We start from the raw sequence: 19,421 nt of genomic DNA on the forward strand, positions 1-19,421 counted from the left end.
GCTGTGCCAAATGACAGCAACATCGGGAAGAAGGAGCATGAGAAGTACAAGGGCCTGGAGGAGAAATGGAGAGGATGTGGAAAGGAAAAGCCAAAGTGGTCCCAGTAATGGTAGGAACACTCAGTATTGTGACTCCTAAGCTGGGAGAGTGGCTCAAGAATAGCTAAAGATCCTGCACAGAACCTTCACGCTCCCGGGCCTCGGGAAGAGGACCCGAGATTAAGGAAGACACAGACCACCCATATTGATGGGAAGGATTTTTTATAATTGAATTTGAAACATATAATATTCTTTTTAAAAAATAAGAGGACCCACTCATTAGTCTATTGAATTAAAATTGCAGTTCTTGACTCCACTGACTAAATAATAAACATGTTTTCAGTAATGAATTTAGTATCACATAGTTTTGCCTCTGAAATTTAAAAAACAATTAAAGCATCTTACGTGGTTAAGTGTTTAATGATTACAAGTAATATATTTCAATGGACAATTATTTTACCAATTCTCCTAAATAAATAATTGTTCTGAATGATCATGAACAGACAGAGAGTGGTCATTTAGTATCATCACAACCTACGTTTGTCAGTTTATGTCAGTTGGAGTTACATGTTCACTTTGCTCTTGTTTCTAGAGGATAAAACCATGCTTTTGTACATTTTTAGCAATCTATGAATATAGCACTTTGCCTGAAAGACTGAATGCTATATAATTATTTGTTATATTTCTTTCCAACTGCAATCGAATAAGACTCTTTCTGGTTTTATTCATCAGCATTCCCAACATTTGGATTGTGTTCATCGGAAATCCCATTATAATAAGAGTGAGGGTATTTCTTTCCTTGTGAAAGTCTGAAACCTCATCAAGAATATCTTCTAAAATTCATCTTCTACTGTATAGCATTATACTGTTAATATACACAGCCTCTTACCATCATGATTAGAACTTCCCAGTGTCCAGGGCTCATCCGAGTCAAAATGAGTATCACCTCCTATTCCTGGTCCAGGAAAATAAGCATGAGCTAGAAATCCACCCTCCCCATCAAAAGGAGAGCTATCACCATGGAAACCAGAAGCAAAAAATATCATGATATCTGCCTCTTTTCTGTCACTTTTTATTTCATGGTAAGGAACTTCTTCAAAGGTAAGTGGAGTCACTCTCTGCCAAACATCAAATGCTTGTCGGATGGCTTTCCTTGTATCAAGTTCTCCAACCTTGGGGGTGTAGTTGTGTACACTGTATGAAGGAGAAGAAGAACGTATTTAAAACTTATAAAAGGATTGCTTTTTTACATGAGAAATTTTCATTCAAGTTTTGGATTAGTACAATTGCAACAATAAATTAGTACAATTGCAACAATAAATTAATATTGTTTGAAAGTATTTCAGTTATGAAGTTATGAATTAACAGTTTTTATATTGTTTCTTACCAAATATTTTTATTTAAAAACAATATGAAATATGGTACTGAATTTCTATTCAGTAACTTTAAGATATGTGGACTTCAAATCCCTTGCTGGCTGGGGAATTCTGGGAGTTAACCTCCATACATCTTAAAGTTGCTAGGTTTGAAAAACACTGGATTAAACCAGTACGGTTGAAGGGTGCCTAAGGATTCAAGTCTAAAATTTTGGAACATACAAGGCTGCTCAACAAAATTACTACAACACTCAATCTTCCACATATTTACTATAGAATCTGGAAGTAATATTAGATTCCTTGTATGGATAAACATAACTGATTCAGGCCCTTAACTAGTCCATTCTTATCAGGCGGGGGGAGAGAATAAATGGCACTTATACAAGGAGTCACAGAAAAGTAGAAATGTGTAAAAGGTTTTAATTCAAACCATTTCAAATTCATAAATGTGATATTGAAGACAAAATATTATATTATAAACATATATTACAGAACTGTTTTGTCAACTTTTATCTAGTAATTATTCGGCTGTGATCTATCCATACTTAATTGTATCAAAAAGATACATCTGAAATTCTGAGAATAATATGGAAATGGAGAAGGCTATTATATTATTTGTTATCATTAGATAATCATATTCATACTGGAGTATCTATAACATCTTCTACATCAGGGCTTTTCAACCTTTTCACCCATTGTACCACTTTTAGGATAGGGCAATATCCAAGTAACACCAGTTGCCTAGCAAGGTGTCAAAAACTTGATGACCAAAAAAAAAAAAAAAAAAGGGAAAAATTGATAAAGTACAGGTAGTCCTCGACTTACAATAGTTCGCTTAATGACTGTTCGAAGTTACAATAGCACTGAAAAAAGTGCCCCCAAGCCACAATCGAGCAAGACACCTGCCTGCCCGCCCGGCGGTGCTCTTCCTCCTGTCTGAAGTTTTCATTGTTGTGAGCATTTCTGTTGAGGACTGGAGCGGAGGTGGGGTGGGGGGGGGTGTTTGGTTTTTATTCCTCCTGTCTGCTGGGTGGTTGCACCAGGTTTTGGTCACTTCACATGACCCTGGGACACTGTGACTGTCATAAATATGAATCAGTTGCCAAGCATCTGAATGTAAATCACAAGACCCTGGAGACGCTGCAAAATTCCAGCTGATCGGCGCTTCTTCTGGACTCAGCAGAAGCGCCAGGATCATTGCCGAGCTCCAGCTGGAGCCTGGCACTGATCCTGGTGCTTCCACTGAGCCCTGACAGCTCCGAAGAAGCACTGATCCTGGTGCTTCCGCAGAGGCCTGACAGCCTTGCAGCTCCAGCCATCTCTCACTCAGGTTTGTGCAGTGCTGCCACCAGTTCAGTTCATTCCCCTCCCCCACTACCACTTTTTTAGGATGGTCGGGTACCACCTGCCAGGTGCCAATGTACCACAGGTGGTATCCATACCACTGGTTGAAAAGCCCTGTTCTAGATAACCAAGTACAAGGCATAGATATTTTAGAATCCCAGTACTTTAATTGTAAATTTAAGTTATTCAGCAACTGGCCAACAAATCTTTCTTATAGATCTAAATATTCACAACACACCAGAGATATTGGGGTTAAAGGGAAATAAAATTATGCATATTGATTACATGCAAGGACATTCCAGGGAGGAATTGGCAACTCTGTATGGAGTTACCATACAGAGGTCTTCAAAGGGTTTTAACATCATTAAGAACAGTTCTGCTTGATCAGAAACCTATACAGCAGACTAACATTCAGTTTCCATATGGCTAACTACAGTTCTTAACAACAATACCTCCTCATTCATGTTTCCAAGTAATAGTGAGTATGCATTGAGAAGTATGCTGCTTTTGACATACTTGCATACTGTACATACATACATACCCTTACTACTATACTTCCTTTTGGAGTGTTATGTAGAAAACATAAAAAAAAAAGAAATACAATAGTAAACCAAAGAAATCAAACTAACCTGATCCATCCCTTCACTGTCTTACTAAAGCCTTTAACTGTCTTTGAAATTAGAATTCCAAAATAGCTATTGTCCTACATTTTTCAACATGGATTGTTATCAGCGGTGGAACCAATGACTGAAAAGAAGGAGGCTCTGGTAGGGGGAGTTAAGAGATATTCCAGCCTGGACTCCATAAAGGGAGGGAGCATATGCAATCAAATACTTAGGACTATCTCAGGCTTTCCCAAGGGAAGGCAGACAGTCTGATGAGATTCTTGTAAATAATAAAGAAATCTCTTGACCTAAACCTCGGAGCTATCCTGGTTGCTTGTGTCTGGCATTTATCTTATAATGCTGAAGGAGATGCACATCCCAATGAATATACTATGAGTTTTATCACTGGAATGTGTATTCCCAGGAGGGTCAGAGTAAAAACAATTTTTTGAATAAGAAAATGACAAATATCCTCCAGTATTCTTTCCAAAAAACTAAACAGACATTTACGACCAGGACAATGACAATATGATACTGGAAGGGGAATCTTCCAGCTGTCTGTTGATTCACTGAAAATAACTGAATAAAGGCAAAAAGCAAAGGCAACACAGAGAGAAGAAAATTTGCCCAACTAAATATTATATTCAAGAGAAGAGCAAATAGCTGTATCTAAATATTGTAAGCATTGCAAGGAAATTGAGGATAACAATGGAATGGAAAGACCAAGAGATTTAGTTTATGCACCGGAGACAAATTCCTTGTATGTCCAATCAGACTTGGCCAATAAAGAATTCTATTTCCTATTTACTAAGAAAATTACAGAAAAACCTTTATGCAACAATAGGCACAATATAAGATAAATAGGGCTAAAAGAAAGAAGAGATAGTGTAAATATAAAGAATAATTGTATTAAAAAAATCCCTAAATCAAAAAAAAGTATGACCATTGAGCTAGAGCAGGGGTGTCAAACTGCCGGCCCGCAGGTCAGTTTCATCATACTGAAGCCGCATCCACCCCATTGCCAGCAATGGCAAAACCGGCCCGATACATTGCGTGACATCACATGACATCGCGATTTGACATGTCTGAGCTAGAGAGTGATAGTCAGGAAAATGAAGTTAAATGGGCCCTTAAAAACATCACTAACAACAAAGCTGCAGAAATTGATGTAGCAAAGTAGCAAAGCTGTTTAAAATCTTACAAGATGATACAGTTAAAGTATTTCATGGTTTGTAAGCAAATACTGTACAGAAAATACAGCAGTACCAAAGAACTGAAAGACATCCATTTTTATTCCAATATTTAAAAAAAAAACTGTCAAAGGAAGCTCAAACTGCTTAACTACCATGGTATGGCTCTCTCCCTTGCCTGTAAGGAAAGGATAGAGATTTTGAAACTGATATTTCAACAAGAACTGCCAGATGTATAAGCCTAATTTAAAAGAGGCAGGAGCACCCAAGACCATATTGCTAACATCTGATGAAAAACAGAAAAGGAAAGAAGATCTTAAAAGATGCTAATTTTTGCTTTATTGATTATATGAAGGGGATAATTATAGATAGTCCTAAAACATATGGATGTACCAAGCCATCCCATTGATCTATTGAATAATTTGCATGATAATCAGGAAGCAACAGTTAGAATAGAATATGAGGCAAGTAAATTATTCACAATGGGGAAGGAATGGTACAGTTTTATAGTGTCATCTTGTTTAATTAAGTTATATGCACAACATATGCTGGACTAGAAGTAATGGAATTTAGCATTAATATTGCAAGGAGAAATAACAGCCTCAAATATACTGATGTCACTTTGCTAGTAGACATGAGGAAGGCTTAAGAAATCTCTTGGTGAAGGTGAAAGAAGACAGTGCAAAAGCCTAAATTATGTCACTAATCAATGTCAATTCAATGCAAGTAGAAAAAGGAAGGTGAGGAGGAAAACTATTAGCAGTAGTTAAAACTGTAACAAATTTTATCTTCCTAGGCTCAACATTTTACAGGGATGGTGAAAGAAGCAATACACCTGCTACTTGGGAGAAGGCTACAATAAGCCTAGACAAAATATTCAAATGAAAATAGAACCCAATGACAACCAAAGTATATGTTATCAAACCTATGTTTTTCTTAATTATTAAAATGACAGTGAAAGCTGAATTGTCAGAAAAGTTGATAAATCAAAAGGATGCCTTTGAAATGTACTGCTAGAGAATATCTTGGACCAACAAGATATTGTTGGATCTACAACAAAAGGTTCAGTTACAGCAGATGTAACCACAGATCCTTCAGTGGAAGACCTAACTATGAAGCTATAACTTAAATATTTTGGACACTTAATGTAAAGACTGGAGAAACCCGATATTTTAAAACAATCGGAAAAGAGGCTGACAAAAGACAAAGTGGCTAGGTACTGATAACACTGATACTGATAAAAGGTCCAAAAAAGATCAATTAATAACAAACAAACATGGTGAGATTATGTCCATTGAGTTATGAACTGAACAACAGTACTCTGTACTGTTTTTCTAAACACTTTTAAAACTGCCTAAATTGTCAACTTTAACTATGCAGAAAGAAAAATTTCACCTTGTATTTTCTAAATATCCAACCAGTCCTAAATTTGAACATTAATAGGATGGACAGCTTTCACTCCTGGAATTGAGAGCAAATCACTGGTCTCTCCCCCCCTCTTCCCCTTAGTGGACGCTGCTTGACTACATCTGAATCTTTATTGCAGGCAAGAGTGATGCCACCCTCACAATAACTAATTGTGCACTGCGGTGCAAAGATGTTTGGGATTTCTATATATTTTCTCAAGGGTTTAACTCAATACTTTTCTCCCTCTCTTCTCCTGAATGAACAGCGGTGGTGAGGCCCCTCGAAGGCAAGTGGTTATAATATGTTTATGTAATGGCTCTCTCTTGCCTAGACTGGTGTTTGTCAACCTCAGCAATTTTAAGATGTGTGAAGTTCAAATCCCAGAATTCCCCAGCCAGAATACTGAGGTTGAGGAACATTGATTTAGATCGGGGTGGGCAACTATGGCCTCTTACAACCTGTGGACTTCAACTCCCAGAATTCCTGAGCCAACCATGCTGGTTCAGGAATTCTGGGAGTTGAAGTCCATAGGTCATAAAGCAGTGGTTCTCAACCTTTTTAATGCCGCGATCCCCAACCGGTCGTAAGTCGAGGACTACTCAACCGGTCGTAAGTCGAGGACTACTCAACTGGTGCAGCACCGTTTGCAGAATGGGACTTTTGCTGGGCTCAGCAGGGCAGAGACAGCCTGGACAATTCCTATTGGCTTTTGAAAGCCAATAGAATTAGACTCTGGGAAAAAAATGGCGGACTGCGTTGTTTGGCGACCCCCGTGAAATGGTCGTTCGACCCCAAATGGGGTCCTGACCCACAGGTTGAGAACCACTGTCATAAAGGGACCATAGTTGCTCACCCCTGATTTAGATGACAGTCGTGTAACATTTTGCCTGAAGAAGACTTGGTACTGTAATTAGTTCTATCTTGCAAATCTGGAATAAATTAAGAGAAAATAGCTATCTTTGAGTTATATTTAGAAAGAATAACATGTCAGACTCTAAATCAAAGACAGCAAAATAAAAGATTAAAGAACTTTAAAAAGAAAAGGAAGAGTCACATTGTGACAAAATCAGTTGATCAAACCTGATCTTCAAGCTTTTACTAATTATGACAACAGCACATATGATGATATATTACAAAAGTAATAGATGACTGAATATACATCTAGCTTACTCACTTTTATTTCTAACATCAAACAGCTTTAAAAAAAACCTTATATTAAGTAAGCTATAAAGATCTGTATCATTATTCCCTATATAAGTATATTCTACCTTTTATGCAACTTGCAAAATCTCACAAAACCCATGTTGAAAACCATTGTGAAGAAAATTTATTTTTCTTTGATTTAAAATATTTTCAAGACTACTATTCTCAAAGAGCCGAGGTGGCGCAGCAGTTAGAGTGCAGTACTGCAGGCCACTTTAGCTGACTGTGTTCAGCAGGTCCACGGTTCAAATCTCACCGGCTCAACGTTGACTCAGCCTTCCATCCTTCCGAGGTAGGTAAAATGAGGACCCAGATTGTTGGGGGCTTATATACATTGCTTACTGGTGTACACCGCTTAGAGAGTGCTTGCACTTAAAGCGGTATATAAGTCTCATAAAATAAATAAAAATAAAATAAAATCAACTTAACATAGGAATCACGCAAATTCAATTAAAATGTATAATCAGCTAATTTAAATACAGCAAGCTAGTTAACTAAATGAATAACAACATAGAATCTTTGACCAAAAAAAGCAAAAAGATCAATGCATTCTGTAACAGCTTTTACCTTGTAGATAAAATAAAATGTAGATAAAATAAAACAATTTTGAACCAACAGAACCAGTTAAAAGTTGCTCAGAAGAGAACCCTTAAAATTCTCTTCCCCCCCCCTCACACACACACACACATATTGATCATCAAGATTTTAAAAAAACACAGGGACATATGTCACTACAGTCTTTCAAATACTTAGAACTACATCATGTAGAATTTTAAAGGTCAACAGTTTCTCCTAATCTGTTAAATATAGTATAATGGGTGATCCATCCTCCTCCCAAATAAGTGGTCAAAACATGGTCTGATTCAGGTGTTAAAGAAAAGATTTTTTTCTAATTGTATTTCTGTCTTTTATTCTTTACATCTTCATTTCTAATCCTAATAAGTTTTTAAAATTTAAAATATCTAATCTGACTTTTAACAATTAACCTTAATTCTTTTAAGAGTCAGTTTCATCTAGTGCAGTGTTTCTCAACCTTGACCATTTTAAGGCATGTGGACTTCAACTCCCAGAATTCCACAGCCAGCAATGCTGGCTGTGGAATTCTGGGAGTTGAAGTCCACATGCCTTAAAATGGTCAAGGTTGAGAAACACTGATCTAGTGGTTATAGAATCCATCTAGAAAGAAGGAAACCGAGTTCCTTAGGTATGAAAGTTGACTGGATGACTTTGGGCCAGCAACTCTCTCTTAGTCCAACCCAACTCATAGGATTGTTATTGAGGAAAAAATAGGAGAAAGAAGGAGTATTAGGTATGTTTGCTATCTTGATTATTTAGGAAAATAATAAAGGTGGGAAACAAACAAACAAATTCAAGTATTGAGCCATCCTGGGTTCAAAAATGCCACATTTAAATTTTAGTTTTCTACTGTTTTGAGATAAAACACTATCAATATAGTTGATTTGCATTTGGAATAGTTGTATTGTACTCAATACATACATTTTTAAGCTAAAAAAATGAATACATTTTATTCAACACACTTTGATCAAGATCAGGAAAGAGAAAAAGATGCAATCATTCAGTGGCAACTGGGAAATTAGTTGGGTAGTTGCCTGTCTCAAATTATAATTATATGAGAGAAGGAACAATTATTTGCATTGAATTCACATGGTCTAAATAAACATTCAGGGCATAAATTCAACCATCATAGTATTTAACTGATATTTTCGCTCTCCCTCGTACAGCAAGCAAGCATCTTGACTAATTACTCCAAAAGCCATGAAACAGACATAACAAAATAGGCAAATGAAATGTGATCTACATGAATATACATTATTTTATACTCTTTTTTCTTAATATTTAATTAATATTTAATATATTGATTTTAATTGTAATCCTAAAAAAGATTCCAAGAAACACTACTAACTCCTATGTAGAAGAATATCCAAAACTTGCTTTTAATGAAAGCTAAATATAAAAAGCTAAAGCTTTTTATGGATGGAAACTAATCAAGGAGAGAAGCAACCTAGAACTAAGGAGAAACTTCCTGACAGAACAAATAACCAGTGGAATAACCTGTCTCCAGAAGCGGTGAATGCTCCAACACTGGAAGTTTTTAAGAAGAGACTGGACAGCTATTTGTCTGAAATGGTATAGGGCAGTGGTGGCGAACCTATGGCACGGGTGCCAGAGGCAGCACTCAGAGCGCTCTCTGTGGGTATGCACACTGTTGCCCCAGTCCTAGGCCTTCAGCTGGGTTTTATAAAACCTTTTCGCTTTAGGCCTCTGCCGTTGTGTGCAAAAAAAAAAAAAAAGAGTTCAATCAATCAGTCAATTTCAACATCTCGTGGGGAAAAAAAGATCTTGCAAAGTTGGAATTGATTGATTGAACTTTTTAGTCCCACTTAGTCTGCTGTTACCACCACAGCCATGCCCACCCAATGGGCCACACCCACCCAGCACCCGACGATGCGTAAGTGGGTTTGGGTTGCATATATACCATATATAACACAAATAATACTATAGTTCAGTGGTGGCGAACCTATGGCACAGTCCCACCCAGTCTGCCGTTACCACTGCAGCCACGCCCACCCAATGGGCCACACCCAGCCAGTGGGCCACACCCATCCGGCACCCGACGATGCATAAGTGGGTTTTGGATTGCAGTTTGGGCACTCGGTCTCTAAAAGGTTCGCCATCACTGGTATAGGGTTTCCTGCCTGAGCAGGGGGTTGGACTAGATGACTTCCAACATCATCATCATCATCATCATCATCATTATTATTATTATTTTAAAAATGCACTGAAAAGACTATGTCACTGAACTGAAGTTTTACATCCATAAACAAGTTCACATACTATAAAAAAATTATACTCAAAAATGTTTAAGTTTCCAGATGTATTGGGACTATACCACCTAGAATTCCCTGTTAAGTTTCCTCTTGAGCAAGGAATATGAATCAGTGCCAAGGCTGGTGGCATTGCATAATATTTAAAGTATAAACTCCACTAAATTGTTAACATGTTGGGTTATACCTGTAGGTAATATGCTTCTGCCTCCATTTTTGTCCAGTAAGTGCATATCGCTTAATCCTTCGTCTATGGCTTAGATGGGGATGATCAGGAACACCACAGCGAGGTTTTTTCATCCACCTAGAAAGTAAAAAGATTCCTGATGAGTCAGGAATATATGGTACAAAAATAGGGCTTTGAGCCATTTCAGCCTCTTTTGTTGATGTATCTAGCAGAGTTGAAAATAGATTGCCAATCAATTTGGACAAGCTTGATGGCCTATCTGTTGGTCAAGGTAGACTAAAGTTCTGGCCAGTCTAGTGAAAGTGTACCAAAAGAGATTAAAAAGGCAATTTTGACATAGGTTAGAGAAGTAAGTTTGAACTTTGGAGCTAGTTAGTTTAGAGCAGACTACAAGGTATCAGCTATGTCAAAATTTCTTCCTCCAGAAAGAAGGTGAAAAATTCCATCTCTGGAACTTCAACCATGTATGGGAGTAGAGAGCTCTGTTTCACTGTATATAATTACAGGCAGTTCAGTAAAACCATTCAGTTACAATAGCATTGAAAAAGTGACTTATGACCATTCTTCACACTTATGACTATTGCAGCATCCCCATGGTCAAGTGATCAAAATTTAGATACTTGGCAACTGACTCATATTTGTGACAGATGCTATATCCCAGGGTCACCTTCTGCAACCTTCTGATAAGCAAAGTCAATGGGGAAGCCAGATTCACTGAACAACTGTGTTGCTAACTTAACAACTGCAGTTATTCACCTAACAACTATGGCAAGAAAGGTCATAAAATGGGGCAAAACTAACTTAACAAATTTTTCACTTAGCAACAGAAATTTTGGATTCAATTGCAGTTGTAAGTCAAGGACTATCTGTATTACATTTTATAATGTTAGAATACTTTCAGATGGATTAGTAACCAGTCCATAATGAGTTATTTTGCTCCATAATGGATTTTCAGTGGATGAAACTATGGAGAAAACAGAAAGGCTGCAATAGAAGGTAATGGAATCTGAGTCCCCTAAAAATTTTTAGATTGTGTGACTGCACAGTAAAAGCATTATCTGATATTGTCAAGGATGAAACTTTGGCAGCTATGTGGCTCTGCATTTCAACTTGCCTTTAGAGTAAGGGGGAAGGTGTTGCTTTCAAGTGGGTTAGATGGAGAAACGAAACGTCTACGATTCTGCTGAACACCATGAGGGCCTGAAACCTTTTCAAGGACACCATAACAGGTATGGATTTGAAGCAGACGGTTCCTATAACAAAGTCAACTTGTTTATATGGACTATGTAAGACGTTGGAGGTTTGGCTGGGAAAATTATTAAGTTTATGATTTGATGTTGGAACCTCAGAGTTAAGTTTTGCTTCGACATTACCATGCAGTGTATTCAATAAACAGTAAGACTTTCGGAAACGGAATAAACCTGGAGTTTTATAAGGATTCTTGAGCTGGATGTTGACAGATATATTCATTGTGCTGAGACCATCAATTCATTAAGGAATCACAAAATTACTTCTGTACTATATACTGGAAGCTGGAAATGAAAAAAAGATACTTGTGGGATTTATGCAAACCAGGTTCCACGCAGATAGTACTTCTGTGTACAGAAAATCCTTGCTTAATGACCATTTGTTTCATGACTCCCAGAGTTATGATGGTGCTTTTGACAGTCACAACGTCCCTGCAGTCAGGTGATCTCAATTCAGACATTCAGCAACTGTCATGCATTTACAAGAGTTGCAGCATCCTGCAGTCATATGATCACTATTTGTGACCTTCCCAGCTGGCTTCAGATAAGCAAGTCAATGGAGGAAGCCAGCAGGAGGTTGCATGTTGTATATGACATCTTACTTAACCACCACAACTAGGATTGTCAGAACTGCTGCTGCTAAACTGGGCTGTTGTGTGATGTTTTGCTTAATGACTGCTTCACTTAGTGATGAAGTTGCTGGTCCCAATTAAGATCATTAATCAAGGACTACTTTTATATAGAATGACTATAGTATAAGGCCATAATACCTGCACACATATACAATAACATTTAAAACCTAGCGCCATTACATACAGCAGCGGTTCTCAACCTATGGGTCGCGACCCCATTTGGGGTCAAACGACCATTTTATGGGGGTCGCCGAGCAACGCGATCTGCCATTTTTCCCCCTCAGGGGCGCCATCGCGCATGCGCGCCGCGCATGGGGCGCCGCCACATATGCGCAGCGCGTCCGTGTGACCGGGGGTCGCCATATAAAAAGGTTGAGAACCGCTGACATACAGTGTATATTTCTATCCCCATTTTATCTGAGGACCTATGCAGTATCTGCTAAACCAATTGTAAAATCAACAGAAATCCCTGGATGAATTCTTTGGGATGTGAAGTTAATTACATCTGCCTATGCTGAGAATTCTGGGAATTGAAGCCCACTCATCTTAAAACTGCCAAGATTGAGAATGTTGATCTAAGTGATGGAAGAGATATGGTTGGCAATCTGACTCAGTTTTCAGATCATATTCATTCTTAGAGTATAAGCATATGCCAAGCAAATTTATCAGGCTCACATTTTAAAGTTTCATGAGGCTATAGATAATGGTCTGGGCAAGAACATTAATTTCAAGTATCTGCAAAAATCATTCTTACTCAATAGTGGTCTGATCCAACACTCCTGTTACAGGGATGCCGTAAAACTGCTGCATAGTGGTGACTGCGGACTGCATAACTTTTCCTGAGAGCAGAGCAGACATTCTTGTATCAGATGGAAGCAGATAACCATAGCTTTTTAACCAACTCTGAAAATAAGACAAAGGAAACCCATATTTTAAAAAATAGCACAACATAACAGTACACACACGCACACACACATAATTGGCTTGTGTCATGTTTAGTTGAAACATGAATTCACAATTGTTGATGTATTCACCTTTCTTCCTTTTTTAAATATATGAGGATAACTATAGGACAAGAATAATTGCAAAAGGCGATGTTGTCCTACCAACTTTACAGGCATTGTTAAATTTCTGGTTGTGTATGCAAATTCAGGTATTTTATCTGTACACAATTCTCATTTTAGTTGCTAGAATATTTTATGCATAAAAATATGATTGACTACAGATTTAGTTTGTCCAACATTTTTCCAAATATAAAGTCTCCCAAGAGAGCATTTCACATACTGTGGCTTCTATACTGTGGTTTGGCTGAGAAACATCAGCACTAAGAAGGCATACTAGATCAAACCAAAGGTATGATATGACCAAAGATGTGACAAAAGGGGAAACAATAGATTGAAATATGAATATTTAAGATTGTTTAAGACTATATTCAAGAACCAGTTTGATGTAGTGGAGTGTTTCTCAACCTTGGCAACTTTAAGATGGATGGATTTCAACTCCCAGAATTGCTGACTGAGGAATTCTGGATATTAAAGTTCAGACAACTTACTGTTCTTAAGGCTGAGAAACACTGATATAAGTGATTAATAGTGCTCAGTTGGAAATCTGTTGACTGTGAATTCTAGTCCTGTCTAGAACTTCTGTTTAAGCATGAAAACGAGATGGGTGATTCTCAGCTTAGGAATAAGGCAATGGCAAACTACTTTTGCAAAGGTTGCTAAGGAATGATGTTGTTTTTTTTTTAAAAAAAGAAAGCTTGAAGATGAGTGAGTGGCACTTAATCTTTCCCTGTCCTGTGCCATATCTCCCTACATATGTCTTCCAAATTGCCCTCTCTCTCAGAAAGCCCAGGTCTCAACAAGTGCCTGGAAAAATGAAGGTAGGATAACAATCTATGTAGGGCAGTGTTTCTCAACCTTGACAATTTTAAGGCATGTGGACTTCAACTCCCAGAATTCCACAGCCAGCATTGCTGGCTGTGGAATTCTGGGAGTTGAAGTCCACATGCCTTAAAATTGTCAAGGTTGAGAAACACTGATGTAGGGAGATAAGTGTAATTTTCCCACTAATGCACTTAAATTCTCTTAAATTCTTCCCATGTGTATTTTATAATACCCCTCCTATTTTATAATATGAAGTCACATTCAACACTGGTAATAGTACAGAAGAAATGACAACTATAATCCAGCGTTGCAATGTGAAACATTCTTTTCAAGATTCCAGGGATGGAAGAAGCCCATTCTAATCCTCCCAAATTTCTATTACTTCCTTTGCATCAACCATGCCAATAGCATGCCTTGACCATTGCTCATACCTATTTCTCACTGGGCAGTTTCTGAAACCTTTGCACCAATCCAATTTTTTTCCATTCCCTCCCCCAGCAATACTATTTTATATTTCTGAAAACCTTGGGGATTTCTCAAGCTTTGTAATACCGTCTACTTATACAGCTTTGTAATACCGTCTACTTATACCGTCTACTTTGGCTGCATCAAATCTGGTGTCAGAACTTAGCAATTTTAATGATATCATTACCTAGGTTTTCCATAAAAAGCATCACTAGCATAAAATATACAGTAGTTGCAAATCCTTGTATTGTATTGGTTGCAGATCTATCAAGCATTGGGAAAGACCACAACTTAAATAAATTCAATCTATTTCTCGGTAAAATAGCGTAGAATAAGAGGTTGATAGAACATTAAGGTATTTTATCAATGACCTGCTTATATACTTCCTTACCTCTTAGTAGCAAGCAGATGCACTCGTACTATAGGAAGAGAAAATCTGTCCTGACTAATCACACGTCAAGGTAAGGGATATTGCACTATTTTTATTTAGATTTGAAAATAACATTTTAAGCTACACCATAACTCCATGTGATAATACACTGGTACACACTCCAAATGATCCTTACTAGAATGTATAACAAAAAATGCAAAGTAACCCTCATAGACCTAACCAAATTAGGTGATGCGTAGGTAACTTCAAAAATAAATCTTTGGTATAATGGATACAGATCTGCATGTAAACTCCAAATAGCCACCAGACAACAGCAAAAGAGATGCAAAAACCCCAAACTCTAGTCATTTTTGCAACCCAGAGCTTTCAGCAATACTGAAGGACTGTCTTGCTTCATCTTGTGGCTTCTTTGGCCTCAATTTGGGCCACAAGAATAAAAAACAAGAACTGACTAGGGAGATCACAATAGTCATGGTTTTATCAAGAATATCTGGTATTTGGCTATTGTCTCTAACATCCGTGCTTTGATATATCTGCTAAGAAGAAAATATTTACTTATGATGAAATTACAGAGGTGAAAGCAAAAGAAGTCCTTTCAAACATAAAAAAAATTCTTAGCTGCAGCTGGGGAAAAGATACAAATTCTAACGTCTCTAGCTTTGTCCATCAAATTTGACTGGTCTTCAATAAATAATATGAATTCCCTAAATAACTGACAACAATCAAACAATTGCTCATTAACAAGCACAACTGAAGATTTTATATTCTTAATGGACCTGGAATAAAGACTAAGTAATACAATTTTAAGCAAAGTATTTCAATCATTCCTTAAGTAATAAATTCAAGATTATCTAAGGTTACAAGGGAGAAATGTTGAAGGTACAGTACAGTTTTATGAAAAGGTATCTACTTCCTTTTGGATTTTCTGATTTTTTTTGTCACTGAATATTAACAGAAATTCATGTGTCTTAAAGAATGAATAAATAACATCACACATTGCTGCTTGATTAATTTAGTTCATGAACAAAGGCATCATGGATACCAGTTCCTCCTATACTTTCTGGGATAGTTGCATATCTTCCTATAGAGAAGCTAGAACTCTTTAAACCTAGAACTCTTTAACTCATAAGCACCATTAATCACATATCAAACTGAAATCTTTTGCCAGTATTGTAACAATGCCACTACATTACATTAACAAAATGTATTTCTGCTTAAGCTTGAATGGGGAGATATACCAGTGTGAGGGATCATCTAGCACAGTGTTTCTCAACCTTGACAATTTTAAGGCATGTGGACTTCAACTCCCAGAATTCCACAGCCAGCAATGCTGGCTGTGGAATTCTGGGAGTTGAAGTCCACATGCCTTAAAATTGTCAAGGTTGAGAAACACTGAATTCTAGCAGGAGACCATCCAGAGCCTGAAGAGTTCTGTGAGGGCTAGGAAAATATGCCATTTGCATCTAGTTCTTCCAGGCTGGGTCCAGTTTTTGAGCAGAGAGCAAAGATAAAAAAAGAGGTAGGAAAGTACCCGGTATAGAAACCACAGGAGACCAGTATATTTAACACAAGAATCAGCAAGTTCATTGCCATTGAGAATGGCCTTTTATTCTAATATCTGCAGCAGCAGAGGGAAGAATGGCATAAGTAAAATGGAAACAAATCAGCATTCTGAATCAAAGAACCAGAGGATGTGAGAAACCCATGGTTTTGGCAAAGATGGCCACAGTGATATAGTTTCAAAACAATAACAGCTATCTGTATAAATATTAATAGAGGAACTAGAGGTTAAAAGACAAACTTAAGTCACAGCATGTAAGTCACCAACTTGAGCAGAAACAAAGGGAAGCAAAGAATTTAACACATTCAAAAGGAGTACATACCCATGTATCCATGCCCACATATCCAGTACCCTGTTTCCCAGGGGGAGTGTGGCAAGAAGTATAAAATTAAAAATCAGCACTTGCAGTGGGGTTTTACTGAACATCAGGGTGAGGAAGAAATTCATAAGCAATAAAAAAAAACAATCATGAGTGGAAAAACTTTCAGCAGGAGATCAGTACAGGTAATCCTCGATTTATGACCACAGTTGAGTCCAAAATTTCTATAGCTAAGCAAGACAGTTATTAAGTGAGTTTGCCACAGTTTATGACTTTACTTGCCACAGTTAAGTAAATCACTGCAGTTATTAAATTAATAACACTTAACACTTAACAATTAATTGTTAAGCCAGGTTCACTTAACAATTAATTGTTAAGTGAATCTGGTTTAAAAATTAATTGTTAAGTGAATCTGGCTTCTGACTTTGCTTGTCAGAAGGTCACAAAAGGTGAACACCTGACCCTGAGACAGTGCAACCATCATAAATACATATCAGTTGCCAAATGTCCGAATTTTGATTATATGACCAGTCGTAAGTATGAAAAAAGATTGTAAATAACTTTTTTCAGTGCTGTTATAACTTCGTAGAGCCACTAAATGAATTGTTGTCAGTCGAGGATGTAACTGGAAGGTGGGATTATGGGAGGAAGAATGGGAGAGTTTAGGAATGCTATTTCCAATTTGCTCAGCTGTTTGGGGAGTCAAGGACAAATGGAGGTGATCATGGGGAAGCATATATGATTAGGCAGATCCCATAAGAAGATCAGAGAATTTGTCCATGAAGAGGGTCGCAGCTTGAACAGGACAAAGATGGGGTGGAAAGCCAGCAGCAATTAGATCTAACTTGTAAATATAGTACATCACTGGGTGAAGATAGTCACCATGAGGATGAACAAAGACACCAGAGATTATATCACATGCTTGTGGCTAAGCACAGTAAAGAATAAGGAATAATTGGGGAGTCCAAGGGCAGGGACAGAAGCAATGCCTACTTCAAATGACAAAATACTTGGTCATGTCCTCAATCCAAAGCAAAGAGGCATCTGTTCAAAGAATAGACTGGAAGAGTTGAACTTCAAAAGCAAGGTCTAAAATCCAGGGACATCAAAATCCAACCAAGCCAAGAAAAGAACATATATACTGGGGATAAAAAACAAAAAAGGGAAGGAAAGCCAGGATAGAGATTAGAGCAAGATCTGAATCAGGGTGTTCCTCTGGGACTGTAAATACAAGCCTTTTTGGTGCAAAAAACACCAATGCTCCAGGCTTACAAAGCAAATCCATTCCCAATAAAACAAAGCAAACCCTTTTCCAATAAATTAACAGAGAAATCAGTACCCCAAAAAAACGCTTGTTCCTTAGACAAAGTCTGATTACAATAGTCACAAATAGACATTGCACTTTATGACTGAATTGCTTAACAATGGAAATTCCAGTCCAAATTATTGTCGTTAAGCGAGGACTACCTGTAAAGGAGGCCAACCAATAAAGAAAAATATTTATTCAGCAACAATTGTTGGATCTGTCCTATAGAGACAAAAGCTCGCAACAGGATAGTTATGGATGAGACAAAGTATCCATTTCCCCTTGGTTTAATGTATGCTTTTCCTTATAAGGTTAAAGTTTATATTTTTCATATATACAAAGACATTCTGTCCTCTACAAGGTCCTTTAAACTGCTGACTGGTTACTTCCCCATCATAAACTATCCTCTCATGAATATTACTTTAGTTTCCTTATTTCTCCATTAGAAATAATGGAGAAGGACCTTTATTTGTCCCTACAAAGGATAATAAAAACATATTATTCTAAGATAAGCATTTTAATTTGCTTGTAGTAAATGCAATATCAAGGTCTTATTACAGCCTTTGGAAAAGATTGGAGTAGAGGCAAGGATACTAAGTATCTAAAAGCAATTATTCTAATTTATTAATACTGAACTTTGGTATCAAGTATTAGTCTATTATAATGATCATGTATGTATGTGTGTGTATGTATGTATGTATGTATGTATGTATGTATGTATATGTATGTATTTAAAATACTTCTATGGCTGTCATCTTAAAACCAGAACTCTAGGAGGTACAAAAAAGAGTTTAATTCATTCTATTTAAATGATTACTATAAAGAAAATAAACATTATAGTCCGAGCTTTTTTCCTAAGATGCAGCTATAGAAGAATTGTAAACTTGTATACAAAATAGAGCCAGTTTGGTGTTATTTGTTAAGGTACCAAGCTAGAAACTGGGAGACTGGGAGTTCTAGCCAGTTCTAGGCACAAAGCCCGGTGGGTGACCTTGGTCCAGTCTTTCTCTCGCCCTAGGAAGAAGGCATCAGCAATCCACTTTCAAAAAATCTAGTCAAGGAAATTGCAAGGACTATCCCAGGCAGTCACTAGAGTCAGCAAGACTCTAAAAAATATTCCAATACTTTAAAAAAATATCCCAAAATTGTAAAACTATAGAAAAATGCAAAGAAATCACATCACTGTAATTATTTATAAATATGCTTTCCGTTTTTCATCATTAAAATAGGAACTGCCTTCATTTATTTATTTATTTGAATAAATACTTTAGAATAATTATGAAGTAGAGTGGAAATCAAGTTAAAATCTTGATCAAAGTTAGAAATAAGATAGCAAATCTTATGCATGAACTAAAAATTCATACATAGATCATAATATTTATATTGTTTTATTAGATATTGTAAGAATAACAATAAG

The 19,421-nt window shown here is 37.0% G+C and overlaps 1 protein-coding gene across 3 annotated transcripts in view; it reads right to left on the reverse strand.

The window, feature by feature from the left end:
- Window positions 1-19,421, reverse strand: part of MMP24 (matrix metallopeptidase 24) — a 41,300-nt gene that overhangs the window by 15,264 nt on the left and 6,615 nt on the right. For all 3 annotated transcript variants that reach the window (XM_039319226.1, XM_039319228.1, XM_039319225.1), the window contains exons 2-4: window positions 12,831-12,979; window positions 10,198-10,314; window positions 929-1,233 (exon numbers count right to left, since the gene is read on the reverse strand). In XM_039319226.1, coding sequence (XP_039175160.1) covers window positions 929-1,233; window positions 10,198-10,314; window positions 12,831-12,979 — 571 coding nt within the window. The remainder of the gene's footprint in view (window positions 1-928; window positions 1,234-10,197; window positions 10,315-12,830; window positions 12,980-19,421) is intronic.

The sequence above is a fragment of the Crotalus tigris genome, unplaced genomic scaffold, assembly GCF_016545835.1.
Source record: "Crotalus tigris isolate CLP2741 ecotype Arizona unplaced genomic scaffold, ASM1654583v1 scf7180000022411.5474196:2289641, whole genome shotgun sequence".
Taxonomy (NCBI): domain Eukaryota; kingdom Metazoa; phylum Chordata; class Lepidosauria; order Squamata; family Viperidae; genus Crotalus; species Crotalus tigris.